This window comes from Lissotriton vulgaris, chromosome 5, assembly GCF_964263255.1.
Source record: "Lissotriton vulgaris chromosome 5, aLisVul1.2, whole genome shotgun sequence".
In the NCBI taxonomy this organism is placed as follows: Eukaryota; Metazoa; Chordata; class Amphibia; order Caudata; family Salamandridae; genus Lissotriton; species Lissotriton vulgaris.
In genome coordinates, this window is record NC_141693.1 from 1,315,834,572 (window position 1) to 1,315,850,537 (window position 15,966).

Genomic DNA, 15,966 nt, shown 5'->3' on the forward strand with positions numbered 1-15,966 from the left:
GGCGCTCTAGGATAGGGAATAAGTATAATTTACTATCCAACACCTTCCCTAGGGTCCACGGGGACTGGAGTTAGAATAGTAAATTATACTTACCACTATCCAGCACCCCAAAGCGCTATGCGTTGTAATGGTATGCGGAGTAAAAGTATGCGGAGTAACATGGTACTACCGGCGTGGTCCTGCTGAGTCTTGACCACGTATTGGTCTTCTATAATGCAGGTGCTCCAGATGGCCACTGATGGGCAATTTGAATGCTCCCGACTGCTTTACTTGCTGGGCTTCCAGGTGCGTAGCGAAGCCCGGATGGCGACTGACCTATTTGTTGATATGGATCCGATACTGTCAAGGAGACAACTGACAATGAGTTGAAGTCTGCCTCTGGCCCTGATCTGGGCTGCTGGGGTAGAGAATTGAGTAAGTGGGTGGATTGTGGGAGGAAGGCTTTGGTAAGGGAGGAGACTAGGGGGTTGTGGAGAGCTCCCTTATTACCGGCATGGTGCGCTATGCTGTCTGCTTGCCCGTTTTAGGACAGTGAAGGGAACATCGGAGACCTGTTGCTATCACCATCTGCTTCCCCTTTAGTGTGATCGCCTCTTGTTTCTGAGAGATCGGATCACCTGCTGCCCCCTAATTCTATCTTTAGGCTGCATAGGCCCAGTCTGCGGGTGTACTTGCTGTGTCCTATTTATGAATGATATATCTGGAGGAGTGGGCGGTAATGGCAACATACCTGTGGTCTGGTCCCTGTCCCCTGATTTTATTGGGGGCTCCTTGTTTTAGCATTGGACAAATGGTTGCCATTGCCCGTTCTAGGTGGTGCATGTTTTACTGCTGTCATACTAGTATCCACCTGTCTGTTTTGTTTGGTTTCTTTTTGTGTTATTACTTTATTGTCCTGGATTTTTTTTGAGCTATTGATTCTTTTGTATCAAAAATGCAATAAACACTTAAAAAGGTTTATCCACCAGAAAGAGCGTTATCGAAGGTAAGTAACTTGTTCATTATAGATATAGAACCTTGTTGACAGTGTTCTTCTACATAATCATTCTCATGTCACCTGAGTGACTAAAGAAGCCAGAGGTCCAGTCCTAGGATATATAGTTGTGACATTATTACATTTCACGTGACTTGCCAACTTACACAATTCTTCCTCAACTGTGATCTATTGTGGCCTCTCTGAACAGAGACCACCAGGTGAAAATAAACTTGGGCTGTATTCACAATGCAAGCATATTCTAGAGATATTGGTGGAAGTTACAGAAAATTAGTTCTGCTGATTGCAAATATCAGTGGGCTGCTACTTTATGCTTTTGTTATGTATTTATTAAAAGTGATAATTTTTAAACATGATGTGGGAGACATTCGTGGCCAAGCTCTGATAAGAATGCATTTAATGAATTAAGAGGCAAGTCTGCAGTCAAATCTATCTTATATGTGACTAGATTTGCATTCTATAAGGAGCTAATGTTTAGTATATTAAATCAAACAAAAGCGTTTTCTGTACAGCAGACGTGCTGAATGCGCGTATTTGAAGGTGCTCTCATTTGTAATGATGAAAATGACATCTCAGTGAATTAAAATACTTGTCAAATCACATAATTTGAAACCAGGTACTGGGTCAAGAGCATTATAGTTAGGTCGAGTAGATTATTTAAGTCACTAGACCTGCAGGTCTAGTAAAATGTTTGGAATTTTTCAAGCCCTAGTTATGATTTGTGATCAGCCGTGGAAGTGGCTACAAAGCACTCTGAAATTAAAATTGATCATGGGGGTTAATCTGTGAAAAAGTTGTGGAATCCCTAAGTTTCGTCCTCAATGCAGAAAGTGTAAAGAATTTGCTTAAAGAAGTAAGGGGGTGGATTGAGGCTTCAGGGTGACCGGTCGAGCCAGGCTGATATTTCCACTAATAACCATGAAGTGAAAGGTCATGTACCCTTATGGTAGCTAATTGTTGAGATATGCAGTTCTTCTCAGAAGAACAAGGTATCTCCAATGCGCACCAGAGCGCCATCTATTTTGCAAAGTGATGTCACCATACTATGCATTTGATTGATAAGCTAATTATTTACATGCTTGGTGTAAGTGGTGATGTGACTGGAATTCTGGAGAGAAGAATAAGAGCGGAAATAAATGAAACTAACGTGAGGAGTTGGGCATCATACATTTAACACCCAATAGTGTTTGAGTAGCACCTTCCATTTGCTCCCTCCTTGTCATCCCTCAGTGTCCTTCACATCACCCTGAGCTCCCATTTTTGCGGTCATCCTTGAGTTCCACATCATGCCCTAACTGCCCCTGATATTTTTAACTAAGTTCTCTGTTATCCATTACCCTGCATGTCTTGAATCCACATTCCATTTCCTGACACCCCGCCTATTCCCCAAGTACTCTCCTCCCTTAATTCCCTCAATATCCTTCCTCTGCTCTTCTCTCCTATGATCGTATCTCCTTTCCTATGATTAGTCTTCCCATGATCAGTCCTCCATTCCCATGATCAGTCCTCCATTCCCACGATCAGTCCTCCATTCCCACGATCAGTCCTCCATTCCCACGATCAGTCCTCCATTCCCACGATCAGTCCTCCATTCCCACGATCAGTCCTCCATTCCCACGATCAGTCCTCCTTTCCCACGATCAGTCCTCCTTTCCCATGATCAGTCCTCCTTTCCCATGATCATGATCAGTCCTCCTTTCCCATGATCAGTCCTCCTTTTCCATGATCAGTCCTCCTTTTCCATGATCAGTCCTCCTTTTCCATGATCAGTCCTCCTTTTCCATGATCAGTCCTCCTTTCCCATGATCAGTCCTCCTTTCCCATGATCAGTCCTCCCCCTCTGATCGACATTCTTCACCTTGATCTCACTTCTTTCCCTTGAACTGACTTCTTTCCCTTGAACTGACTTCTTTCCCTTGAATTCACTTCTTTCCCTTGAAATTACTTCTTTCCGTTGAACTATACGCCTTTTCCTTGATCTCCCCTCCTGCAGGGGCGGCCTTACGCATGTGCAAGCTGTGCACCTGCACAGGGCCACCAAACCCCAGGGGCCACCACGCCAATATATATCCTTAATATAATAATCCTCTGAAGATGGATACATATTTGCGTGGCGGCCCCTGGCAGGGATTTGGCCTCCGCGCTCCGCCCGGCCTGGAACCCCTCTTCCGGGGCCCTCAACCTGCGCTCCCTGCCAAGGGCCGCCATGAGCCTAGAGCCGCACCTGCCTCCTGTCCTCTTTTCTGACCACCCCTTTAGCTCCAGTCCTCTCCCCCAATCTACTTCTCCTTCACATACATGTCTGTTCCCTCCATATCGCCTGAGCCTTTACTCCTCTCTGTCCCGTTAGCTCTCCTCCTCTCTGCCTTGTTAGCTCTCCTCCTCTCTGCCTTGTTAGCTCTCCTCCACTCTGTCTACTGACCTCCTCTCCTTTGTTCCCTGAGTACCTCTCTGTCTCCTAATATCTTTACCCTGAGCTCCAAACCTGCAACAGTTGTTGGTCTATGTCTCCAACTCACCTCTGTTCTAAAGTCTGATCACAGCTGTATTCGAGCAGTGGTTGTGGGGGCAGTGGAAATTTAGCAAGTGGGGACATTGTTGGTTGAAATATGGTGCTTCTTGCTGCATCCAATTGCTGATACTGCTTTATGAAGTCCTTCCACTGCTGGAACCGTGGACCTGTCCTCTGACAGTCCAGCGGCGTTTGAAACATAGGGTGGACTCTGCTTTCTTCTTCTTGTGCTTCTGACCAGGGCAGACAGCTAAGCTGTTGTGTCTGACAGGCGATGACTGTATCGGATGGCTTGAGACACTGGCATAGTTGAAATATGTTACTGATGCACCTCAAGTGTCCAAACAATACATTTCTAAAAGAAGCAAGTAGCTGTATAACTCTCACGTTAAAGGTCAAGCTGAGAAAGGTGAAGTAAAAGCAGTTTGTGTTTTTTGTCTGCAGGGCAAATGAGGATACAACTGCGTGACTTAGGCTTATCAAGCACTTTGACTGAATATGATTGGGAGCCGAACTGGTGTATTTACAGTGACATGAGTTGAACTACTTTAGACTCAGAGACTGTTATTGTGGAAGTATGAAATGTCCTGGAGAATAGTAGCTTCTCTTCGAAGGATTAGTGAAGTAAAGAAAGGATACCGCCTTCACCCACATGGCAGGCTGTTGAGACAGTGTTGTACATACATCTGGCGGGCAGAGACCCACATGTTGGGCCATGGCACACTATACAGGATGTTGCAGATGTCTGGTGACCTAAGAGAAACAACCTTGTACACATTCAACAGATATCCATGCTGCAATATTTGCATGTAGACGGATGGCGAATGAGTTGTTCTGGTATGCATCGCCTTGGAGTTTTTGTTATGGACCTCATTGCTGACATCTCCTTCTCCCTCTCTTGAAAGCACTGGTGTTGAGCTTAGTTGCTTATCATTGTCTCATGCTCACAGTACATCAAATGGTTGGTCTTCACTCTGCATGCTCTTGCCCCCAAAGCATGCTCTAATTGATGCAGGCTAAAGTGAGATGAGATATGTTAGTAAGTGCATGGTCTGACAAGCCATTCCCTTTCATGTTGCACAAATGCATGAGGAAGTGCTTTCTCTTCCTCATTAACTTGCTATGGTTGTTCATGGTATTTATACCTTCTGATTGGGCGCTTACTGACACGTTTTCCTGCCCTGGGCTTTTCCCCATGATCTTGTATATATGTCTGTTAGATTGCTGGATGTTAATTCTTCTGCATACTCTAACAAAAGTTGAAATGTGTAATTTCCTGAATCTTTTGCCCTGAACACTTAGTGCGGGACCACGTGGTCCTATCAGTGGATTGTGATTAAGGTATTTTACTTTTCAGAAACCAAGCAGAAGTAGTAAAGCTACTTGGCTTTTTGGAGAAGGAAGATCTCACTTACACCATAGCCTACTCCATTGTTGGTGTGATGATGAATGGTGGCCCTAGGTCCCGATGTAAGGATTTTAATCCTGCTTAGAAAATGGTGTTGTATTGTCATAGGTCATTGTCCAAGTGTTGCTGCTGCCACCTCACTCGTGTTTCACTTTTCAAGTCTTTAACTATTACTCTCCCACCAGGTTGGCGCATGTTGGAGCAGAGCGTTGGGGAATGGCTGGAGTCCTTTGGCCTGCAACAGTACGAGAGGAAGCTGCTGTTGAACGGCTTTGATGATGTCCGATTTCTGGTGAGTTTGAAGTATGACGCAAAATGCTATTCTCTCACCCTCTGCCTTGTCCATTCTCAGTGAGTCGCGCTTTCCATGTTGCTGCTTGTTTTTCTTCTGTTGTTAATTTTCTCTGTATTTACTATTTGTTATGAAGATACTAATCCTGCTTATTAGACTGTCTTGCCAGCCTTCATTATTTTTCTATAATTCTGTTTGCCTGTCTGCCACTAAATATCTTCCTGCTGGCCAGTGGTCATCAGTAGGGTTGTGACGAGCTGCTATTGTCGTCCTTCCCACGTTTCTTACCTTAGCTTTATTGCCTTGCCTGATTTCTCATTGCTTTTCAACACTTGCCAGTAAAACGGCTTTCCTTGCTGTTGCCTTCTGTCTTGGCCCTTTCTGTGACACGTTGCACTCACAAAAAACTTTAACCCCACTTCTTCAACTTACTGCTTCCATCGTCAAACCTACGTTTAGTTGTCTGTAGGTGAAAGCCTCTTGTGGAGCACACCAAAAACTTGCACTGGACTTGGATCCCACCCGTTTCTTACCATTTGTTGGTTTTGCCACTCATTTGCTTGCTTCATATTCAATGGCTTGCCTTCCTCTGCTTGTTTTTCTGCCCTCTCTGCTGCATGGGTTTGTGTACCATCCTTTTGAATAGATGACTTGTATCCTTCCACTGATCCTTTTTAGGAAATTACTTTTTTTCTTGATTAAGCATTCCATGAGAGTGCATGTGTTTTCTATCGCTCTCTTGCATGCTTTGCCCCCATCCAAATACATATCTCCATACTCTGTGTGGCCCTGTCCCGTGTGTGTGTGTGTGTGTGTGTGGGCGCGTATCCCGCGCCTCTGCGCTTCTGCTGCTTTCTTTTTGTGTATGCTGCTTTACCCATCTTGTCTGCCTTTATACTAAATTTCACCCTATCATTCACCATTGCCGCCCTCTCCCCTTTTCTTTCCTCCCCTGTGCTTCACCCTCTGGCCTACTCACCTTTGTTCCCTACCACTCCCCCACTTCCTGTTGCTTCACACCACCCGCTCCTCTGCTGCGTCAGGAACATTTTAAATTTTTTGGGAGGGCCTGGTACCTGCTGTTTGCTGATGACCTGCTCCGTAATGGTGAAAGTAATTCATGCAAATAATATAATTAGCTGATCCTAGCGGTGTCCGCCATCTTACATTTTTTTTGTTTTTTTTTTAAAGTAAAGGACGTGGTGACTGCATAATGCAGTTTGGGCTGGACTGTTCCCATGGGGGTAGGGTCAAGACTGATTTGCATATTGCTGGGTCCAAACTGTAATAGTGAGCAAAAAACGATGGATTTAGGCCCAGATCCCTATATTTAATGCTTGACAATGTTTAGCATTCCGTCCATCATCATTTTGTATTGCTATAGTCGCCCTAAGTGGGAAGGGTATGCCCAGATGTGGGTACTGTGCTCACTATGACATTACAGTCAAGCTAGCCTGACTGATGATGCCTGATACCCTGTAACTCGTCAAAGGATGCTTGTTTCAGGTTCAGGGAGGACCTGGCTTGGCAGTGTGAGCTGGACTGTTCCAGTGGGGAGCAGGCTCAAGTCTGATTTGCATATAGCTGGGTCCAATTCGGAATGACATGGTGAGCAAAAAAAACCAATGGATTAAGCTCAGATCTCTGAACTGGGGGTGAATGTTTGACAATGTTAAGCATTCCGTCCATCACATTTTTGTGTTACTGCATCATAATGCTGGCGCACAAACGCGAGCTAGTGAATGCTCGCTCAAGTGAAATGACACGACAGTGTCGTTGTATCAGTTTTGGGTTTTTTGCAGATGCTGCACTGCATCGGCAAAAAGCATTTGATAAGCCAATAGGCGAGGTGAAGAAGGTGAGAAGTATTGGCTTTGCCAATGTTTGTTTCAGCATTCCGTACAAGTGTATGTGTTTTCCTTATCTCCCTCATGTGGTCCTCTCCACTGCTTCACCCTCCACTGGTGCTTCCTACTTGCCATCTCGTTTTTACAAAAAACGTTTTGGAGGTTCCAACAGCTGCAGTTTGCTACCTGGCTGCGCCATTGTAGAAAAATAAATACCAATCTTGGAATGGTAAATAAAAATGGCAGTTGCGACACATCTCATGCATATATTCATGTGTTAACGCAAGTGCACACTAGTGATGATGCATGCAGGCACATGTGCAATAAAACATGCACCCTATTTTAACACCATGCTTTTTTTTCACCTGAGGCATAGCAGGGCTTTCTACTCACCCTATTTGGACTACTCAGTACTTTGCCTTGCAGCAGAAGTTGATTGTTTAACTCCGTAGCTCCTTATGACTAGGAGAGTAAATGCACATGCACTGTTTAAGTCCTTCATGTAAAATATGAATTAAGTAGCGTCAAATTCACAATATAATGGCAGGCAAGAAGTGTTCTTATATATTGATCAGTCGCTACTCTGACCTTTTGTTTGTGGCACCAAATACATTTTTCCACGTCACTTTAGGCATTTGTAGGATAGGGAATTGCAGCACACTCTTTTGCAATAGTGAGATGGCTGGCTCCTCACAATGTTCTTAGGTCGAGACTAGAGTGTGCGCATGCGCTACTCTGCGAGACTTGTTGTAGTGGAGTATAGAATGGCCTCACCCACTCTCCGCCCATATTTGTCATTGGTTTGTGTCATTGCCCTTCATAAATGCTTGCTTCTGACTCGTAAATAGGCTTGTTAGTCCCTCCTTAGTACCGCCTTGTCTTCATTTGTAACCTCCCATGGCAACTGGCCCTTTTACTTCACTTGTTATACAGTACAGCTATTTTAGTTTGTAAGCACTATTTTCTGTATTGATTTTCTCTTACTGCAGGCAGCACATGGGCACCCGCTTTCAATAACAACATGGGTGCCCACTTTCACTTCAACACGGGCACCTGCTTCCACTTAAACACGGGTGCCCGGCATTCATTATCTCAATCCCCCACCCACACAGTCCCTGACTAATGTGGCTCTCGAGTCTTTCCCTCCAACCCACCAACCACACCTAAAGCCCCACCTCCTCCACAAGACCCTCTATTTTGCATCTTTCCTTGCCTGTTTGTCAAGCAGTCCAACACCCCACATTTCAGCAGTGACGGCTGCACACACCATTCACCGGAGGCTGCTTATTTGACCGAGCATCTCAGCCCCTTCCGCTACGGACTGCACACTTTATTTAGAATAGGAAAGAGCTCTGTATTTGCTCCCTTTGTTTGTGGAACTGGTGGGAGTTATGTGAATACTAGGTTTGAAAAAGATTATGGTCGAGAAACTCATGTCTTAACTGTGTGACGGGGTGCCTACGTCACTGTGCGCCTGTACGCTATCCAGACGATTGGTTGTGAAGATTGAAGTCTTCTTGGGTTGCAAATATTAAGCACTATACTATGCAGTTATGGGGTGGCCAGCCATCCTGCATTTTACAGGATACTTATTCCGTTGCGACCCCTGTTCCACTGCCACACAGGGACACTGCAGTTTTTATGTAGGACGAACGAATGTAGGATTTGAGTGCTTTACATTAGCACTGTTACGTAGCTGCCAAGGTTTCAGATTGTTGTGTGACATTTTCATAATGTCAGTGTAATTATGAGGGACATTTTGACGACTGAGTGACACTTTCTCGTGAGCAAAAAACAAGTAAAGAAGTCCAGGAAACCATATAACTTATCCAAAATTACACCATTTTAGCAACGTGACCGCACTAGCAAAAGACATTTTTCATAGCAACTCCGTGCAAACACATGGGGGGCGGAGCTTGCCAGGGACCAAGATGGCGCATAGATCGCGGGCTCCACTGAGCCATCACATAATTCGTAAAGTATCCGGTGAAGACGCTTATGCTCTGTAAACGCCCAGCATAGACGGCGCATCGGAGGGGTCAGCGGGACAAAGAGTCTTAAAACTGGAACTGCTGTGCTCCCGGTTGGCCGGTCTGCCGTTGCGGCTCCTGCTGAGAAGCCTAAAATGGAGTTCGCTACTGCAGGGAGGCTCCAATGCTAACGGTGAGATCCGTGTCCGAGACGTGATCGGGGCCTGCCGGCGCATAGTGGAGGACACTGAGACTGGCAGATGGAAGTCCCCTGAGTCTGTGCATAACCCTCCCTCCTAGATCAGCTGCAGGGAAAGTGGCGCGTGAATCAACTGTGTGTGGAGGCCGCTCGCGGCCATTTTGAGAGTGTGCGCACCTCTCACTCAGGAGACAACCTACATTGCAGAGGTGAGGGGGCCTGGATCCTGAAGTAAGAACGTGGAAAGTGGGTGTTTGGCTGCTGTTTCTGGAGCTTGGACTTCACGCTGAAATTTCTGAAGCCACGCCCCCCCCTCTTGAAAAACACAGCTGACTGCGGGCATAAGCTTATGTAGAGTTGAGTCACCCACATGTTTGATGAGCTACTGCAGGGCCCTGGCAGGATGGTGGAGAGGAACACGCAACCACTATTACACCGCCGGTGCCTAACTAAAGGAGATGGGGACGATAGTTTTGCAGCGTGATTCTTTCTGGATTCACTATGCTGTGCATATTCTGCGGTCTTGTGGTTGGGTCCGGATTCGTAGTCTTTTCTTTCATTTTTTTTTTTTTTTTTTTTTGTAGCCCAGGTGGGCGTCGGCGTCACACCTCCTCGGGTGCATTTCCGGTGACGTCGGCATGCTTCCTGCGGAAGCTCCCACTCTTGGGCACCATCTTCAGATTCTTTTTTCCGCGGTCGGGTCTGGATCGTTCCCGTTGGGCTCCAGACATTTTTGGGGAAAGTACAAGGAAAAGAATTCACCAGAAGACTACGGAAGACTTCGCCGATCACTGACCAACGAAGAAGAAGGAGAAATCATTGAGAACTTCGACGATCGTCAACGCGGCCAGGGAGGCCCTGAACACTCGATGATGGACAACACGCCGTTCAAGTTCTGCCGTAACTGCCACCACAAGTACGCGCAGAACGACCAACACCCGGTTTGCAACCTTTGCCTATTGGTAGACCACGGAAGCGAGGACTGCAACGCCTGCTCCGCCTTCGCCCCGAAGAGACCCTTCCTGTGAGAGCGAGCCAGAGGGTAGTGCACGCCACCCTGCAGGGAAAAGCCCAGACGCCATCGCTGTACGAGCTGGGGATGTCTTCAGAAGAAGAGGACAACGCTGCCGCAGAAGACGACAGCTACACGGTCGTAGAGACCGATTACACGAAGACTTCTGATAAGGTAGGAGACTCTTCGTTCCCCAAGAACCCGAGAGACTCTGTGTCTCGAAAGAACGAGGGCAAGGCTTTGAAAGCGCTGGCGCAGAAACACCTGGCGTCCGCGACTACTCACAGGCCCAGCGGATCCTCTGAGAAGGAGTCCCCGGCGCCGAGAGCTGTTGAACAGCAGAAGTCGTCGAAAATCGCCCCCGAAAGGGACCGATCGACGCCGAGGGAGAAAGACCCTAAGGCCCCGACGCCGTCCAAGGACCCGAAACCCAGTTCGACGTGCAAGTCTCCGTCACCGAAAATCTTGGCGCCGAGCCAAACACCGAAGAGAGCGGCCGAACCACCCGGCGCGGATCACGCGGCCGAGATGGAGAAGAAAAGAAGGCGCCTCGAAGCCGAAATGGAAAACATCTTGCAGCGGAAGAAAGATTTTGACGCCAAGATGAAAACCTTAACGATTCCCCACAAGACTAAGCCACCCGTGGTGGAGCTGGTCGAGGAGGAAGACGAAAACGTCGAGGAACATGACCCGGGCGTCGAAATGGTCGACGACCAGGAACATGACGAGAACCCCTACGTGAGTTACAACTATGGGGAAGAAGAGGACAGCAGGATGGACGCCGAGTCGGCCACCTCTGACCCGCAGAAGGAGGATTACCTGGATGTCGACACTGAAAGCCCGGAGGAGGCGGTCGACACATATCCCTCGAGGCCATCGCCGCCGGACGACATCGGGGCCTACACCTCGGTGATAAGGTCTGCGGCATCAGCTTTTAGACTCAAACTCGACGAAGAGAAGCAGAAAGCAGACTTTCTTCTCGAGACATTACTCCCCACGCAAACAAGGAGCCAGTATCTGCCAATGCTCGAAAGCGTCTTGGCTCAGGGGATGGAAGCGTTCAGGGAGCCCGCAACATGCAAGGCAGTCACTCCCAGAACGGAGAAGAAGTACAAGCATTCCTCAAAGGACCCAGCCTACATTCAGGGCACGGTCTCAGCGGACTCCATCATCACGGCCACAGCAAGGAAGCTAACGTGCCCACTACTTCTGGACCACCACCTGATAAGGAGAGCAAAACTGTTAAATTACAGAGACAGAGATGCGGCGCTACAAGCAGCTCGTGAAAAACAATCACTGCAATATGAGGGATCTGCTATCTCGCTGTATCCGGATTTCACGATGCGGGTGCAGGAGGCGCAAAGACAATTTGCATCGTTGAAGAAGCAACTATGGGAACAACACTTGGACTACGCAATGCTGTACTCGGCAAGGCTAAGAGTGAACAGACAGGGATGCTCACGTATTTTCACAGACCCTAAGACATTACAGAAAGCCCTGAAGGAGTGGGCAAGGGACGGAACTCGCCAGAATGATTCGCCTGTTCATGAGACGGCGACAAGTGGCAACCTCGATGAACAAGACTGAATGTTGAACCTCAAAACTTTTCAGCTAAGTTAATACTGGGCGGTGCAGGGGAAATGTCCTGTTTATAGGCATGCAGGGTTGCAATGGCAGTTAATGTAAAGGGAGGGTAAAAGGTGATAAAGCAGCTGAACGGGTTCTATAATGATGCTTAGATATGTGTGATCCTATATAGTGCTGTGTTAAGCTGAGATCCAATCGTAAGTGGAGCCACAAGATCCTAATATGTTGCTATGGTAATGTCAGTTAGATGCACAATATTTGCTATATGGCGAAGGGGCAAACCACCACACCCAGTGCGATAGCTAGGGTGTGGGTCTCAGGCAACATCTGCCCTTGTGTGTGAACCACAACCTGGAATGTTTTCTTTTCTGTTTAATGTTTGATATTGTGTGTGATGGACATGACAGGGGATTTGTTAGGGGTTATCCGCCAGTGCAGAGTTGGGACATGCATGGTGTGGGTGGAAGGAGGGGGGATTGTTTAGACACGCTTTGAGACCTATTCATAGCATAGTGATAACGGCACAGATCAGGACCAAAGCACAATGTTGCATTGAGGCGCAGAGGGATGCCCAGATATCAGTGGCGTGCGATAGATCGTTTCACACCCAAGCACATGGCACAGACGCAGCTTAAAACGCTTAATACCTAAACATGGAACGTTAGAGATCTAAACTACTATAGAAAGTTTAGAAGGGTTCTGGCCTGCCTCACCAGACACAATATTGCAGGAATCTCACTTGTCAGTCGATAGTAAAAAGCTTAATTGTAGGGGGCTAAGTAGAAACGTTCATGAGGTGGGTTTCACGTCCCATGCCTGAGGCGTGATTACCTGGATCAACCCAAAATCAGGCTTACAGCTTTGGCCATTGGAAACATACGGAGAAGAGAGATTTGTTATCTCTCAATGTAGCGGGAAAGGGTTAGATTTGATTGTGGTTAATATCTATGGTCCGAATTATGACAATCCCAGGTTCTTCGAAGCATTAATTGGGAGATTGTTACCATGGGATGGCTCACCAACTATGGGGAGGGGACTTTAATTGAGTATTAAACCCACAATTGGACAGGTCAGCAGGTCCAGATAGGCGTCCCTCTGCAACAGCCAGGGTAATCTCTGGGGCGATGATGCAGTTAGATCTGTTGGATGTCTGGAGAACAAGATCTCAAGATTGGAGAGGATATACACAGTACTCTACATATTACAATTTATACACCGATCGACTATTGGTTGGCTTCTGGGGATTTATATGCGCAGGTCCGAGTTTGTATAGTACTACCTCGAACTTTCTCGGATCGTTCTCCGGTGCTGTTGGTCTTGGAGTGCCCAATTGGGCGCATCCCACCCTTTACCTGGAGATTCCCACCCTTCTCACTGTTGGACTCTGTTTTTAAAGCATATATTCCGGAGGAGATAGAAATTAGTCCATGATGAGCAGGGGGAACCCATCATGTCACCATCCGATATAGCAGATAGATTTAGACAATATTATTCCACACTGTACGCCTCTAAAACAGAAGGACTAGACTCAGATTTTAGACTATTTGTCGCACATCAAACTCCCTTGGCTAACGAATACACATAGGGAGTACCTTATGCACCCGCTCGAAAAAGAGGAAATATCAGTAGCACTCTCGAGAATGAGAGCTGGTAGTGCCGCTGCCGGCATAACAGTATCCTTCTATAAGGAATTCAAAGACTTGCTTATTCCATATCTTAGCACACTGTAGGAAGAGATTCGCGAAAAAGGTCAGCTGCCCCCCATCCATGAGGCAGGCTCTTATTGTGGCCATTATAAAGACGGGCAAACCGCAGACAGAGTGCACGTCGTATTGTCCTCTGTCATTGCTCAATGTAGACACAAAATTACATGCTAAAATCTTGGCAAATCGCTTGACCCCTCTTGTTCCGTTGTTAATTGCTCCAGAACAGGCCAGATTTGTTCCGACTAGAAGCCCGACATATAATTTAAGAACAGTATTTGGCACGATTCAACATATTAAGCTGGAAATGCAAGCTGTTGCAGTGTTCCTTGACATGGAAAAGGCATTCAACTCAGTCGAATGGTCTTTCATGAGACACGTTTTGACGAGGATGGTGCTGGGAGGCACCTTGTACAACTGGTGGGTGCTCTTTATAATAATCCAACTGCCAGGATAAAAATTGGGGACATGGTTACAGACACAATACGCATCACCAGAGGTTACGATGTAGGGATGCCAGCTCTCTCCGATACCATAGGTACAGGGGTGTTCGCTTTCAGGGGTACGAGCTTGTTATATCCACATACGCAGATGATACGCTACTTTACATTCGGGACCCTGAAAATAACCGGTCTACTGTCCTACGAGAGGTTGTCAAGTTTGGCACATTGTCTGGCCTTACGGTCAACTGTTCTATATCAATCATATTCCCGCTTACCCCTAACACTGATCAATTTACCCCAGAGTTCCCTCTGTAGGGGACTGTGGACCCTGTGCGTTATCTGGGAATCAAAGTACACACGAACTCGGAGGTTGTATTCCGGGAAAACTACGGAGCTGCAATTAGCAAGCTGGAAGAAGACGAAGAGAGATGGATTAGACTGCCACTCTCATTCATGGGCAGGGTTTCACTCATGAAGATGGTGGTATTGCCATGATTCTTGTTTATGTTCGCTAACATCCAGTGGTCCTTCCTGGCTCTTTCTACGGTTGCTTACATCACTATTACTCAGGCTTGCGTGGGCCGGGAAACACGCTAGGGAACGATGGGATATACCTACATTGCCCTATCACATGGGTGGTCTGGGAGCCCTGGATCTGAACTTATACTATAGGGTAGCACAATGCGCACATGCACACTTCTGGATACATGGACCTGCAAATACACTTCATTTGCAGATAGAGAAGGTAGTTGCAACACCGATTTCTTTACCGGCACTTTTATTCAATACTCCGGATCGTAGAACAGGGATTCTTGACTCCATCAATTCGACCGTACATGCATGGCACCATCTACTTAAGCTGCAAGCTGGAGTCCTATTATATTCCCAGTTGGCTCTTCGTGAATGGTGTAGTTGGTTACCCACGTTCACCGATAGGGGGGTAACTCGGGTGCTGGAAGCCACGAATATTACAAAGATAGGCGAACTGTTTGAAGAGGATGCGGCGAAAACATGGGACGAAGTGACTACAGTTGGCCAAAATGATACACTGCTACATAGATTCCAATACCACAGAATGAGGCACTCATTAAAGGAGACACTAGGAAGTGACCGCGCCAAGCCACCGGAAGTGGCCCCACTTACACACATGATAAAAACAGAATCGCAGGCACAGATTGTGTCTAAGCTATATAAATGAGCGCAGGACTATCGGGCCAACCATTACTCTAAAGCCCGGCTTGCCTGGCAGACTGATTTGGGGACGGATGTAGATGATGAAATGTGGAAATATATAGCTTGGAGAGCACGGAACGAATATCTCTGAATGGCAGACATAGGCTAATCCACTTTAAATTTATCAACAGAGTATATTTCACCCCTGAAAGTTTGCATAGGTATGGGTTAAGGGACTCTGCAGGATGCGACCGTTGTGGAGCCACCCCGGCTGATTTCTTTCACCTAGCATGGTTGTGTCCAGGAATCGCGAGCTTCTGGGTATTAATATTTAAGGCTCTGGAGGAAATCACTATAGAAAAAGTTCCTTGGGACCCTGCGCTGGATCTGATGGGATATTTTAAGCGCTTGCCTAAATGTTTTCACCGGTTGGTCTATATGGGTGTGAGGGTTGCCCTGCCGAAAGGATCTGCCGACGCTTTGTGGACAGTTTTGCCAGACTCAGCCTTGGCCATGACCGGGGGGGGGGGGCTGGACCCGCTAAGCAGGGGCCCATCGACAAATTCACGGAACCACATGGCAGCCCCGGAGCGCAGGGCGGCCAGGGGCCGGGGCCGGATAATGCGGCGCTAATGGCAGCTATCACCCAATCAAGGGACATGCTGGACGCCAAGATTGGGGCTGTTGGGGCGGATGTGACCCTCCTGAGGCAAGACCTACGCAACGCTGTTGCGCGCATAACGAAGGCAGAGTCCAGGATCTCCGTGGTGGAAGATGTCGGGACCCTGAAAAAGAAAGTGGCGGCGATGGAAAGTGTTCAGAAGGG

General features: G+C 47.2%; 1 protein-coding gene across 8 annotated transcripts in view; it reads left to right on the forward strand.

The window, feature by feature from the left end:
- ANKS1A (ankyrin repeat and sterile alpha motif domain containing 1A) overlaps positions 1-15,966 on the forward strand; it is a 1,304,293-nt gene that overhangs the window by 1,024,693 nt on the left and 263,634 nt on the right. For all 8 annotated transcript variants that reach the window (XM_086923222.1, XM_086923220.1, XM_086923226.1 and 5 more), the window contains one exon: positions 5,100-5,206. In XM_086923222.1, coding sequence (XP_086779348.1) covers positions 5,100-5,206 — 107 coding nt within the window. The remainder of the gene's footprint in view (positions 1-5,099; positions 5,207-15,966) is intronic.